Source organism: Rissa tridactyla, chromosome Z, assembly GCF_028500815.1.
Source record: "Rissa tridactyla isolate bRisTri1 chromosome Z, bRisTri1.patW.cur.20221130, whole genome shotgun sequence".
NCBI classification, from domain to species: Eukaryota; Metazoa; Chordata; class Aves; order Charadriiformes; family Laridae; genus Rissa; species Rissa tridactyla.
Genome location: NC_071497.1, coordinates 57017721 through 57033087, shown reverse-complemented (window position 1 = coordinate 57033087; position 15367 = coordinate 57017721). Strand labels below are relative to the sequence as shown.

The following is a 15367-nucleotide window of genomic DNA, read 5'->3' as shown; positions in this document are numbered from 1 at the left end:
TGACTCTGCCCGAGTTTCAACTCCAGTTTGCCCTTAGTAAATGTTTCTTTAAAATAAAAACAAAAATGTATAACTCAGTACTGACATAGTACACCCAACCACACATTCAGATGAAAATAACAGTGTTTGGAACCGTACAGCCAAACCTAAAACTTACTAAGTAAGTAATAATTACTTAATGATATTTTTATATCATCAGTTTTGTTCTGTCTCAAAGGCACATCTCTGGATTTGTCATCATCTTAGCACTGAATGGTTTTCCCTGACAGGTTGCATAGGAAGCATAATTAATTTTGTAAATTCTCCCAGGGGACTCAGTCTTCACAACTGAAATGACAGAAATGTCACAATCTTATAGTAGAGTAAAGCAAGGTTTTCTCCCAGTTAAATAACACCAATTTTAATTATTTCGAGAATGTTCCTTGGTTTGTAATAAAGTGACATAGTAAAATGTAAACTGTTTTGAGAATAAAGACTCATGTGGCCTTTTGTAAATAAGAACAGTTACATTTCAACTCAGTAGGCGACTGTTGCACGAGTCCCACCAACAAAACTGGGAACATAGCTTCCGAAATAACACACCAGAATGTTTTCTCACTGTATGTTTAACTAATATCCAGGGATATTAGCTCAATGTTATTTGCATGGAGGTTGTCAAATAACTGTTTTCACAGAATCATGGAATGGTAGGGGTTGGAAGGGACCTTCGGAGATCATCAGGGGGTCCAACCTTCCTGCCAGAGCAGGTTGCACAGGAATGCATCCAGGAAGGTTCCCAATATCTCCAGAGAAGGAGACTCCACAACCTCTCTGGGCAGCCTGTTCCAGTGCTCTGCCACCCGGCTTTCCTTTCATTCCTGTTTGTTGACAATATTCATAATGGCAATCTCAAAAGCTATTTAAGCATTTAAAAAATAATTAACAAATATTGGTCTGTGGTTTAGTGATCTAAAAAGGTAACATCTACAGGGAGAGGCCATAGCTTTTATTAAACTACCCATCAGAGCTAGGAAAACTGACAAGTTTTCAGGGACCCAAGTCTAATAGATAAAGCTGACTGCTGGCTCAGTGCAGACTGGGAATGATTGATCTGATTAACTTAATTATGTAAACAATTAAACAATTTGAAAGCAAAGGTTTTTAATGAGGAGAGAGGGACATTAGCAGGGCATTTAAGTTTATTTTGTCTGACTTTAGTATTACTCGACAGGCACCAATGTAACACTCTTAGCACTATGGTAAGCTTAAAAAGGTCTCTGCCCCTGCAGATGTAACGTGGGCTATTTGTGCTTTCATCCTCCATAACATTTCCTCTCCTTAGTACAAAAAAAATAGTTAAGTGACTATAAAAATCTTTATCTAACAAAAAAGCCCTATGAAACATAGCAAATGTGTGTCCAAATTTCACCCATGATTTGAATGATCCAAACAGTATGATTATAGCTGACGTGAGTTAAATTGCGTTGAATTAAATTTCCCATGGCATAACAGAGCATTATTTAGGCCACTTTAATGATCAGAAAGGTTGCATTTAAATTACAAGAGAATTAAAATACCTTCTTTCTAAAGTACCGAATATAAAAAAGTAACTCAGGACCTTGTATCTGATGGAGAAGCCCTCAGGCTGGAAGCATCCATAGACCTCTGTAAGCTAGGGCTGATCTGGTTGCATGCTGTTGAAACCTGATTAGCAAGAGGTGAAACAGGTCCCAGCTGCTGAACTGTCATGGGACTTGCGGTGACTCTTACATTGTTGCAGCTGCCTTCTCCAATGGACTTGTACTCGGGTCCATAACCAAGACCTCCTGAAAATAAACAAGGCAGGTTAGTATTCATCTCCCATTTCTCTATGAACCCGTGATGAGGCCACGGAACTCACATTACTTTGCAAAGCAGGAAAAGTGATTGGTACTGAGTATCTTCAGATGAGGACAAAACACGGGACCAATACAAGGGTTTTGCAAACTTCTCCAAACACAAAAAGCAATATTCTAAAGGAGAATTAATACATTATGCATGTTTAAAATGTGCTGAACTACATAAACTAGAGACCAGGCATCATAGATAAACATCAGAAAAAAAGCACCACTGGAAGAGTCTGAGTAAAAGACCAGACTTATGACTGATTGGCCAAGTCATAAGCGCGCCCTTCTCTGAAGAAGGAGGGAAGAGAGAACCCAAGGAGGCTGCAGGAACACTGTCGTGCCTTGAATCCCACCAAACCCCACAGCTGCAAGCTGTTACAAGCCATTCCATCATTCCTTCCACGAGCCATCCAAAAAGCAAGGGGACTGCAGGCATGCATGCAAATTGCAGCCCCGGCAGTAGGTCTGGCGTGGCGAAGCGCACTCGCAGGCTGCATAGTTTCCTCGGCAGGAGAGAGTTACAGCTGGAACCCAGCATTCCTCAGAGGAGTGGGGAGAGGAATTTGAGCTGGATCAAGCAGAGAAGCATTCTGGACTTTCTTTAAAAGGCCACAATCTGCTCTTAATCACTGCTGCCATGATTCAAAACTGATGGCTATTACACAGTAGCACGAGATGATTATAGAGGTAGCTGGCAAGTGGGCTGGATCTGCTAAATGCTCTGTGTACTTTGTGTTCTGATTAAAGGCCACAGATGGTGGTTTACAAGATTCCCTGCATTAAAACATATCAAGATGAAAAGGTTAAAATGCAGGGCGTAATATGGAAGTTGTTGGATATCTAGCAAATCCTCATCACAGCTGGAAATCAATAATTGTACTATTCACATTTCTAGCTGCTTCCCTGTCTTCAAACTACTCCCTAAAGCAGGATAGCAACATCAGTACAAATAGTGAAAAGTACTTCAATTTAAACCATTTTTACATTAAATCTACTTTTGACTTGGTTGTACAACTCACATACTAGTCTTTCTCAGGGGTGTTCAAATGGGTTGTGAACTTCACGCAGAAGTACATTAAGGCATTTATGTCCCTCACAGTCCAAAAAATCCAAATCCTTCTATTTCATCCAGATCAAATAGGATTATCTTAAAAATTCACAATTCACCCTAGAGATTTCAAATTATAACTTTTTTTTTTTGAAAGAGAACAAATAGATATGTTTATTCCTGTTTCAGAGGTCTGTGCCTCTTTTTCAAATTATTCTTCTTCTCTTCTCTGACTAATTAGTAGTATCTCACATACGTGAGGACCACATGCATGATTCTCAGTCCACTGGGATCCTAAGTGCTTTGTAAATTCATGTACAGATGTTACAAGTTGATTGCATGAACCACCAGCAAATTGTACTCCTTGGGATGAAATACGGCAGCCCTTCAAGAAAAACAGCTTACTCATTGCTACTACTTTGAAACATAACTGAAGAATATAGATCTGGCTGAAAACTCAAGGGTAAGGAAAGAAAAAAACCCCATCTAATAACCTATCCTGAAAGTTAGCTGGAAGGACTGCAAATTTCCGAGGACAAACATGTAAGGAGAATTCCTTGTACCACACTCAACTCCACAGTTCCAGAAATAAAGCTTTTAAGCTTTGTAGGATTACTGTCTGCTCTCACTAAAGATGCCCAATTAAATCAAGAAGGCATTTTATTTTCTTTCCTCCGAAGCAGTTAGTAGTTTGAACTCTAGACTAAAGCTGAATTAGTGGCTTTTATAATGTTACAGAGTGCTAAAATGGAATCAGCATGCAAAAATTAGGCAAAAAGCATAGGTTGCCCCTGGTATTAATATGAATGCTACTCCTCTTACCAAAAGGCTGGGTGGGGTGAAGTTAAAAACTGGCCCAACACATTCACATCATACAAAATATATAATACTACATAATATGCCTATATGCGTGTGCATATTACATATGCTCAGTCAGTTATTTTTTTAAAAAGTGTCTTTAGTATATAGAACCAAAGGCTTTCTGCACCAAAGCACATAAAAGACAGCGAAGTGTGCTATAGTAACATGAGAGATCCAACTGATTTTGACACTGAAACACAGTTGCAATTCCTGTAGAGCCTATATATATTGACTACTTAATAAGATATAAACCTAATATTTAGCATTGTGAAGAGCAGTTCCACCACAAAAATGTACCAGATATATACTGAGTCTTCCCTGGATGATACCATAATGCCCTTCACTCCTAAGCCACTTTCAACAGGTTTCAATGGTAACAATAATATCTGCTTTATCACATCCAGGAAATAAAAACTTTCATTTAGGGACGGGCCATGTGTCACCTAGTCGGTTCAAATAACAATCTGCAACCATACACTGAAACTGCTATTTATACATGATTAGACTTGAGCTGCTTGGAAGTTACATGCCAGAAAAAAAATACTGCAAAAGCTGAACCAGACAAGGCAGTAGTGTCAAACCAGTACTGTTAAATACAGAACGTTGCCTCCTCAATACATCCTGGTTTCCCTTGCAATTACAGGGTCTGCTTTTATTATCTGTGCATAAACAGCACCTCAGTGATGCTGATAACTGTTAAGAGAATTTGTTGTGTAAGGAGGAAGGCCAAAGACAGTCTGGTTACTGGTCACTGAAAGGAAAAAATAAGAAAAGGAGTACTTCGAGGAGACTATATTATTGGGATGCCAGACAAAAGTAATGCAAGACTCCAGTCCTGATAAACATTTGCCTGGGCATTTCTCTGATGCAGAAGTGGACGGAAAAGGTTTTGTTCTTTTTATCATTGATAAACATTTGCTGTTACGGGGATAAATGGCAATTCTTCCACTTAAGAGGTGTGAGACAGATTATCAAGAAAGAATCTATCATCAGCTCCCTCCATTCAAAGAGACTGCAAAGTAAAAGACAGATGACTGCTATGAAAAGCAAAGTCACAACGTTTTATCAAGTATTAACTTGATCTGAATCAGGTGTGAGCATACAATCTGTTGAGCTAAGTCAGAGCACAAGATGGGAAGCTTGTGCCGACGTCGAGCCAGCTGCAGGAGCACAGACCACATCTGATCTAGCATAAAGTTAAATGGGTGCAACATGGACATCTGACCTGGCATGAGCCTGCTTCTAAAAGGCACGCTGACACAAAATGTGTTCAAATGGGCTGAATAAATGTGAACTGGCAGAATGACTACATTTCGCATCAGCATTTGGCATCGTATATGCACAGTGCAAGAGGAGTCCTCAGTCGGGGTTTGCTGTATCATTGACCCAAACCCTGAAAATTTCAGGACAGTGAAAGGATAACAAGGAATTCCTTAATGTCTTGAATTCACATCAGCTGAGATAACTGGGAACCTGTTTGGAGGACATCAGCGGGTTTTGAATGAGTCTGTAGACTGTAAGAAAAATATGTGGACCTAGTATTTTAAATGAGCAAGAGAAGCAACTTCTTTTCTTATATACTAAGAGAAGAAGTTTATCAGGAGATAAAGATGACAGGAGATAAAGGAGATAAGGTATCAGGAGATACTACAATAAAGGCAACAATAGTTGAGGAAGGGGCATCAGTCCTGAGATGGCTCACCCGAAGAGCTACGGTTGATTGGCATGTCATTTCTTCCAAATAAACATATTGCACATAAATCAAAACTGCTTTTTATCAATAACTACCAGTAATAGTTAACAAGTATAAACAGTAAAAATATTTTATGGAAATATTTTAATTCATTCACTTCCTCATTCGTTAGCTTGCCCATTTTCCCTGTTTATAGTTGGTTAATAGCTAAGCTTCACTCCTCCTTGACATGCAAAAATATTTCACTGCAATCTTCTGAAGGACACTCAAAGAATACAGAAAAATACAACTACTTTAATTTAGGTCCACTGAATTTCAGATGAGTTTCTCTTACTTTATATCACTCCCATAATGTTTGGAGGCAGAGTCCAATATGAAATTATTTCCATTAAACACATTTTCTTTTATCAGACTGAAAACCAACCAATTTTTTCGTCTACTTCTCCAAGTCAAGAGTAGTAACTTTTTAATTCTACCAAGTAACTCAGGTTATAAAATGAAACTGCTTTACCAGATCCCTGAAATTTTAACTATGCTTCCTGTGTATAAATGATAATACGACAAAAACATAAAACAACAAAACCAATTTTAATTTTTTGTCATTCTGAAACACACAACATACCAAATACATAGCACCAGATCAAATTCAGTCATCTCTTCGATCAATAAATTCTGCAATAACTGCGGTATGACAGAAAGCTATTAAAATTACCTGAAAATCTGTCCTGTTGTTACTGTTAGAATAACAGCTAGAAATAAAAGAATTGCAACAACGGAGCAAAAGGTAATTTCCCTAGGGGATTTTCTGTCTGTTCAAATACAGTAATTAAGAGCTTTGGAAACCATCGGTTTTAATGTTTCCCTTGTAACTGGCTTCCAGTCTTGTTTGCATGGATTCTGTATTCACCAAAACAGGGACAAAAGCGCACACCCATAAAAGCATATTGTAACACAGGAAGAGGACAGAGACCAAATCATTAAGTTAAGACTGCGTTAATGTATTCTTCATGTAGATTAGACGCAAATCACATAGATTAGATACAAGTCACATAGATCAGACACAAGACCTTTTCAAACTGAATTTGGTATTTTTCCACAACGTGATGAATCTTCTGGATGATGCAGTCCCCAGCTACCACATACATCTTTGCTCTGCATCACCTTATCTGTAAGGTTGTTGCCACCCTAGATGGAGGGGCTTCAAAGTAGGTGCTGACTGAACAAACTCAAAGGTTTGCTTGGAAGACTTGTTTCCAGATGGGAAATATTCCAATCCGTCTTGCCTTGGGGCTACCAAACCTTTCAGGCTTCCCCTCCACCAATTTTAGTCATATTATTAATGACTGCTAGAGCTAGCACTCGTCCCTTTGTCCTTAAACACAATGGGCACTTTTCTATTGTTTCTGAAGCCAGCTAATAGGCACTACGGCACACCCAACTATGTAGACAGAGACACCAGGAAAAGGCCAGTGGGTATCAGACCCCTTGAAACCCTCTTTAAGTATGTTTCAGTGGGTATCAGAGCCCTTGAAACCTTCTTTAAGTATGTTAAACTGGAGCTTCAAAGAGTAGGGGGGAGAGTCAGAATAGGGGGGAGATTGACACTTCCGTCTATTAGCATAGGATCCGCCAAAATCTTTGTCTGTTTGGGAATTGGGGCTTCTTCACACTGGTATCATCCTCTGAGTCCAAGTCTTTTTTGGGAGACCTTGAGGATTGTAGGTGAACACAAAAAATCAGTCAAAATCACATTAAGTATGAGCAATTTTCATATGGCATGCAATCTGGAATTTTTCAGGGTACAAGAAAATTACTAAACTATGTCTCAAAAAGTTGACAAAATATGATTTTTATTGCAGTCTTATGAAATATAGTAGTTTCTCAACTACACTACACCACACAGAACTATATGTAAGTGAAACAGTGGTTCTCGACCTTTATTTTCTTAAAAAATAAAATAAAAAAAAAAAACAAACAAGGCTTTGTAGTCAGAACATTCTGAAATTGAGATCCACAAAGATGATCAGAGGGCTGGAGCACCTCTCCTATGAAGGCAGGCTGAGGCAGTAGATATTAGAAGGAAATTCTTTACCCTGAGGGCAGTGAGACACTCAAACAGGTTGCTGAGAGGAGTTGCGGATGCCCCAACCTTGGAAGTGTTCAAGGTCAGGCTGGATGGGGCTTTGAGCAGCCTGGTCTACTGGGAGGTGTCCCTGCCCACGGCGGGAGGGTTGGAACTAGATGATCTTTATGGTGCCTTCCAATCGGAACCATTCTATGATTCTATGATCCTATGATCCTAAAACCTCACTGGTTTTAACCTCATGGTTATGATCTTAGTTCATGGTTTTCTTAACACTTACAAATAGCAATGCCTTGCTAGTAAGAAATTTCCTCCAAAGCCTCTGGCTGTGTCCACTCTGAACAGCGAGTTAGACAGACCATTAATCTGACTTGTATTGGCAATTCACATGTTCTTAACTGTTTGCAGAGACTTAATCTTTACAATCAAGGAAAATAATCTGGAGGAAATACACTAAACAGAATTATATGACCACATTGTATTATGAGAAAATATTATGAATGCACTTTAAAAGCTCTCCATGCTTCAAATCTTGGAAAGGCTGTTACCTCACTATCAGAGTCCTCTTGGTAAATCAGCTTGCACTAATTTCCAATGCTATTTCCCATTCATTGTATGAAGTAATCAAGCATGTACTTTCAGCAACTCTACTGTGAGACAAAAGAGACTGACAAAGCACAATGAAAAACAATGTCTCCCTTCAAGTGGAACTAAGGTAAAAAATTAGCCAGAACTGACCGGTGAAAACAATACCTCACAGGTGATTAACTTAGCTGGTTTAAAGCAGACAGCAATGAGATCACCTACTTCTATGGAACACTTTAACCACTAAATTTAAACAAATGAAAACAGTGGTCTTGTAATGACTAAACTAGGAATATATTATGAAACAGTCGAGTTCAGGAAACTTCCAGGAGAAAATGCATACTGTAAAACAAAGATTTTCTATTAGACCTAGAGACATTTAAAATATCTCACGTTAATTTTGAATGTTTTATTTATATCAGGAAGGCCTCCCACTTATTAAAAAGCTATTTTGAAAGCTACTTTATTATCTTATTTTGCATAAAAGCTACGAAGTTATCAGTTAACTACTGCACGGACCAGTAAATGTTTAACTGAACTAAAATATAAATGTTTTAGCTGCAATGGGTAACTCCTTATTTGTTATCTGTGACATTAGATGACTTCTGCTTTTGTCCTTGTTAGGATAATATAGAGTATGTGCTCTTCTATTGCAGAAAACATACAGCTTTACATCTTTGGTTTATGCTACCACTTCTCTATAGTATTAGTTACTCACACAAGCTTCTCTTAAGTTTCTGTCTACAAAACTTAGCCTAACCATTTAGTTTGTTTTTTTGAAAAATTAATACACTGTGCAAACCTCATATTCTTCTCAAATAACTGGTATGAATCAAGAGAAATGCCACAAGTAATGTAATATATTACTGTAAATTAATTGAATGGCAAATGATAACACGTGAAAAAAAAAACCAAGCTGCATGTTTTAAATTTCAGTATTGGCCAGCCCCTTAAAATACCATTACAATACAGACAGCGAGAAAACTATTGTCATAATCAAAATGGAAATATACAGATATTTGAAAGAACAAACGAGAATTGTATTGGAATTAGAAATAATACCTTCCACTTCCAGTGCCACTGGGAAATTACTGTCTGAATCTGTCCTAAATGAACACAGAGCATATATCTGTGTATGTGTGAGCGCAGAGAGTGTTATTTCAACTGACTTGCAACTGGCATGACTTGAAGGGCAAACCAAAAAATAATATTGTTAAAACTTCCTCATACATTATGAATGGTAAGACTCAAATGAAATCTATAGGGAAACACTTTGCCAATTAAACAGTGCTGCACTCAACTGCAAAATAAGCGGATCGATTCCAGCAGTGTTGTTGGAATATGTCTTTGCTGATATCACCTGACTGCAATGCAGAACAGCCAGCCATGGCAGGGCAATAAGAAAACACATTAGAAAAAATAATTCTCTGGATTGTGTAACACTTAATTTCCCACAACAACTTCTAGCACTGTTGAACCTTCACTGCACATTTATTCTTTTCTTCACATTAGGAATACATACTTAGCATTTTTTTCCAGTAATACCTGAAGGTTTTTTTCCTCAATTTGAATTAAAAGATGCTCAGATCAGATAATTTATCTTATCTCAATATCCTTAGTGTTTTAGAAAATACCACGTAGGAGCTTTGCTATCTCTAACCATGGGCACGTGCAGATCCATTACTGAAAAGACTTTATCGTTCCACATACTGAAGCAAGGCAGCATAGCAATGTACCCCCCTGTTTACATGGTAATTTCTGGTTTCTTACTGTGTTCATGGGACTACTATCTAACACAGAGGCAGCCTCTGTTTTGCACACCTTATACTCGCTTCTCCTGTCAGCCTGGTTGTATGGGCAGTGAGTAATGTTGGGAAGAAAGAAGCAGACCCCTTCCTTCCTCCAGACCTCAGGCAAAGGGAAGATCTTGTGCAAGGCATTTGACACTGTCCTACATGACATCCTTGTCTCTAAATTGGAGGGACATGGGTTTGACTGATGGACCACTTGGTGGATAAGGAAGTGGCTGGATGTCTGCACTCAAAGAGTTGCAGTCAACAGCTCGATGTCCAAGTGGTGATCAGTGAGGAATGGCGTTCCTCAGGGCCTGGTACTGGTACTGGTGCTGTTTAACATCTTTGTTGGCAACATGGACCATGGGATTGAGTGCACCCTCAGCAAGTTTGCTGATGACACCAAGCTGTGTGGTGTGGTCAACACACTGGAGGGAGGAGATGCCATCCAGAGAGGTGGGCCTGTGCAAACCTCATGAAGTTCAACAAGGACAGGTGCAAGGTCCCGCACCTGCATCAGGACAATCCCAAGCACAATTACATGTTGGGTGGAGAATGGATTGAGACAGCCCTGAGGAGAGGGACTTCAATGTCAACATCAGCCAGCAATGTGCGCTTGCAGCCCAGAGAGCCAACCACATCCTGGGCTGCATCAAAAGAAGCATGGCCAGCAGGTCAAGGGACGTGATTCTGCCCCCTCTACTCTCCTCTGGTGAGACACCACCTGAAGTTCTGTGTCCAGTTCTGGGGCCCCCAACATAGGAAGGCCATGGACCTGTTAAAGTTGGTCCAGAGTAGGACTATAAAAATTATCAGAGGGCTGGAGCACCTCTCCCATGAAAATAAGCTGAGAGAGTTGTTGAGAATGGTGAAGAGAAGACTTAAGGGAGACCTTAAAGCAGCCTTCCAGTACCTAACGGGGGCCTACAGGAAAGATGGAGAGGGACTCTTTATCAGGGAGTGTAGCAATAGGACGAGGGGTAATGGTTTTAAACTGAAAGATATTAGAAAGGAATTCTTTACTCTGAGGGTGGTGAGACACTGGAACAGGTTGCCCAGGGAAGTTGTGGATGCCCCATCCCTGGAAGTGTTCAAGGCCAAACCCGATGGGGCATAGAGCAGCCTGGTCTAGTGGAAAGTGTCCTTGACCATGACAGGAGGGTTGGAATTAGATGATTGTTAAGGTCCCTTCTAACTCTAACCATTCTATGATTCTAGGATCTTCTGTCTCCTTTACCCACCTACACACGGGGATGCTAGCTCCATTCAGCAGAGCTCCAAGAGTAAGGGAATAAACTCCCTGCAGCTTTAGGCTGCCTTAACTCAAATGACAACTTCCCCCTAGTAAAACCTGCCACCAGCTGTGCAGGAGTCCTAAGCAGAGGAGAGAAGAGCAAGTCGGTTGCTTTCTACTTCCAGCATGGGCCAGGTTTCAGTCTTTGCACTGTAACACATCAGTGCCAGGCTGCACTGCATGTCATGATCCAGCAGGAGACATACGTTCAGCAAAAAAGCATGCAATAAAAGCTTTGTTCAATGTTAAACTGTAATCCCATGTGAGGCTCTCTTCCTAAATCTTTACCGAAAACCCCAGGCATTTGACCACTGCTTCTCAGAAAGGCATCTTTCCTCCTTTAAGAGACGAAAATGCACAAGTGGGATAAAAGCAGAATAAATGCCAACCTGTTGAATACTAATTAAGAACAGGTGTCAAATGTTAACATGGAAAGAACTGCAGAAACTGGCTCTTACAGTATGCAAGCAGGAATGTAAGTAACTCGCAATCACATTCAGTATGTTTTTGTTTCCCCGATAAAGTCCATTGTTCAAGCATACTAAAAGGTAATTTTTTAAACTGCATTGTTCCTGAGTTTCTGAGCAGTACAAACAAACAATTTTCTCTTTTTCCTTGAATTAAAAGCAAGGTACTGTTTAATGTTTTTTCTCCTAAAAGATAATATGAGAACGTTATCCTAGTTGTCAGTTTAACCAGGCAGAAATAACAAGCATACAGCCCACATAACGTATGTATTCTAAGAGGCTTTATATTCAGTTAATTAGTTTAACTACTGCTTTCATGGTTCATTTAAAAGTTTCATGCTTCATTAAATATCAATATATTTTATCACCTCAAAAAACTTTTCAGTAAAAATACAATTGTCTTTTCAAGTGATAATCTTGTTAACTGATATATACATTTCAAGCATGTCTGTCAGACACTATGAAAGTCTGAATTGCTACAGTAGCAGTATCTCAAAGCATTATGCAAATCTCATTCCACACACAATGGAAAGATTTTTTGCCTGAAACAAAAGTACTTTGTTGAAAAAAACAAAATGTTTTTGACACATGTTATTTTCATCATTAACAAAGTTCCCGCACTGATCTCTGGTTGTTCCACCTTCACAACAATCAGCTCAAACACACCTTGGATTCAGTAGTTGTGGCTGTTTTGTCAAAAGTCCTTAAGTTCAGAAAGTCAGAAAGTCATGTCCTTAACGAAGCACAAAGATCAATGAAACTAATACAGAGGCCAAAAGCCAAGTGCAACTCATAAAAAGTAACTTCTGTGGTTAAGAGTACATTTTTTTCTACTATAAAGGTTTGCTTACTTATGCGGAGTATGCATTTTCTCTATTCAGGATATAAGATAACCTCAGAGCAGTTTAGAATAATATTTTCCAGACTGAGAAATTGCTCCTTAGAAGTCCACCTGCATGACTACCACAGCTTCTCTGGAAATTTCTACTACGATCTTCATATGCAATCTTGTTCTATGAAATATATGGTCAGTAAGGTGCATTGCAGTTATAAAATGACAGCGGTTCTTATTATTTAAATGGACTTTTAGAGGAAGCCACTATCAGCATCCTTCATGTTATAGCCTATTTAGATTCCTCAAAAGCTGAAATGTTATTACATCATGGTCCAAACAAAACCATCCACTTGTCTTTCCACTCTTAACCTCTTCAAGTCAATGAGAGGCAAACCCTGGGAAAATTATACAAACAGCCACAAATATTTAAAATATGCATTGTCACTACATGCTTTCACTCCTCTCAAAGCTTTAGACATTTTTCTTTCAATTTTATTCTTTCATTAGCCCAAGGCATGCTAATTAATTGGAATTTCCCAGGTCCTTTGTTGTTGTGACCAAAAAGAAAAGACCAAAAAAGCGCTCATTCCGTCTTGTTAAAGTGAGTCCATCTACCTTCCACAAAGCCAGGGTAGTAAGAGGGAGGATTAAGGCCACTTGAATGGCTTAGGCCCCATAAAGACAACTCCAACCCCTGCCCTTAGCCGTCATCCTTGCCAAAACTGATTTATGGAGAATGACATCTTAACCACAGCTATTACTTTGTGAAGAGGAGGCTGCAGTGTTGGCAGGGTTTGGCATCCAAAGTTGGCTACTGAGTAAGGTCTGATGCGAAGACACAGGAAACCACACTGGCATACCAACGCAATGGTGCGTGTGTGTGTCTGCAAGGGCCATCTGAAGGGCGGAAAGATGTATTCATGGACAAAGGCACAAAAAAGGCAAATGTATGCGTGCTCTGCTGAGCTGAGCACCTTTGTTAAAGGGTGGAAACCCACACAAACGTCCTGATGGAGACTGAAATCTTTTTCAGAAGCTGGTCATCCTAACTGTGTATCTCTCCTCCATACCTCTAAAAAAATCAAGCAATACCCATCTTTACATTAGTTTGTCAGAAGGAATGTGCTATATAGGTAAGAGTAAAGTGTTCAACACTGACTATGATTTTTGAGGACTTCATCCTATTGACTTTCAGTGAGGTTAAATTCTCAAGTACTTAAGTCATTTTTACAAACAGAACCTGGCCTTATGAGCTGCTTAGGTAATTTTTCAAACTTCTGTCGTATGCAGGTGTTCACGTATTCTTCTTCATACAATTTATTGTGTGTTTTTTTTAGTATTCTGGTGTGATTTTCATTAAACTTCGAGGTTCGATTGTCTGCAGTTCAGTCATTGCAATTCCCTGAAGTTAATGTGAATAGGATATAAATCAGCACCTTTTATAGTCAGCTGTAGTTGTGTTTCACTATTACTGAAATACAGGCTCTATTCTGCAGTTTGCTCAACATGCTTGCTTTTGAAGTCCTTCTGATGTGCACTGCATGATAAAGGTGGAAAACAAAAAAGACTCCAGAAGGCTAAACCAGGCCAACTGAGAAGAGTTAAACTGCTTATCACTGAAGAAAACACAATAACCAGAATAATGTTTATACTATTTTACCTTGTATATGACTAGCTCCTCTTCCTCATGCAATATTCAAGAATCAAGTCTGCACAGACAGGCTGAATAAAGAAGAGTGTGGATTTGCAGCCTGGATTTGGGAGAGTTTTCAATGCCTAGATGTGGCAGGTTGACCTTGGCTGGCTAACAGATGCCCTCCCAGCCAGTCTCTCACTCCCCCCGACTTTCAGTAGCACAGGGGAAGAAAGTAAGATGGAAAAGGTCCTGGGTCAAGATAAGGGCAGTTCAACAGGAAAAGCAAAAGCTGTGTGCAGAGGCAAAGCAAAATAAGGAACGTATTCACTACTTCCCATCATCAGGCAGGTGTCCAGCCACTTCCTGGGCAGCAGGGTCTCAGTACATGAAGCAGTTGCTCAGAAAGACAAATGCCATTACCACAAACGTCCCTGCAGCCTCCTCCTTTCCCTCAGCTTTTATTGCTGAGCACAATGTTATACAGTATGGAGTATCTCTTTGGTGGTCAGTTTGGGTCAGCTCTCTGGGCTGTGTCCCCTCACAACCTCTTGCTCACCCACAGCCTACTGGCCTGTCTTTTGTTGGGTGGTGGGGTTGTGGAGAGAAAGCCTTGACACTGCAAACACTGCTCTCCAAGAGCCAAAACACTGGTATGGTATCACTGGTGTGTTATTTAGGGTGCGTTATCAACACTGTCTAGCCACAAATGCAAAGCACAGCACCATATGGGCTGCTATGAGGAAAGTCAACTCCAGCCAGCCAGACCCAGTATACTAGATACAGAAGAAACCCAAAGAAATGTCAGGAGACTGCTCTGGAAGAGGTAAATGTGTGGGGAACCAGCTCAGTGGGGTAGGGAAGGGAAGCATTTCAACTTCAGGCATCACTGCAGACTTCAAATTTACTTCTAAAATCATTATGAGTCAATTTTGAAGAGAGGAATACCTTCCCATTGTGATTTTATTTTAAAATATGTGAGAAAAAGGAAAATCAAACATCAGATAGGTATTAAACATTCAGTTTTTCATTCAAATAATGTAGTTGTAGGATTTCACAAGGCTTGCATTTTCAGGAAAGAAAGTCCCTAGTTCCATAACCAGGGATGTCTTATTTGTTTCAGACAACAGCAAGAACTTTGAATATGAATACTTTCCTATTCACTTTGAATAATTCTTTGAAAGCCAATTTCAGCTTTTAAATCATCATT

The 15367-nt window shown here is 39.6% G+C and overlaps 1 protein-coding gene across 3 annotated transcripts in view; it reads right to left on the bottom strand.

Annotated features, from left to right (window-relative positions):
- Window positions 1-15367, bottom strand: part of GLIS3 (GLIS family zinc finger 3) — a 167463-nt gene that overhangs the window by 126219 nt on the left and 25877 nt on the right. For all 3 annotated transcript variants that reach the window (XM_054186083.1, XM_054186080.1, XM_054186081.1), the window contains exon 2: window positions 1598-1805. In XM_054186083.1, the coding sequence (XP_054042058.1) occupies window positions 1598-1728 (131 nt within the window). In that variant the 5' untranslated portion in view covers window positions 1729-1805. The remainder of the gene's footprint in view (window positions 1-1597; window positions 1806-15367) is intronic.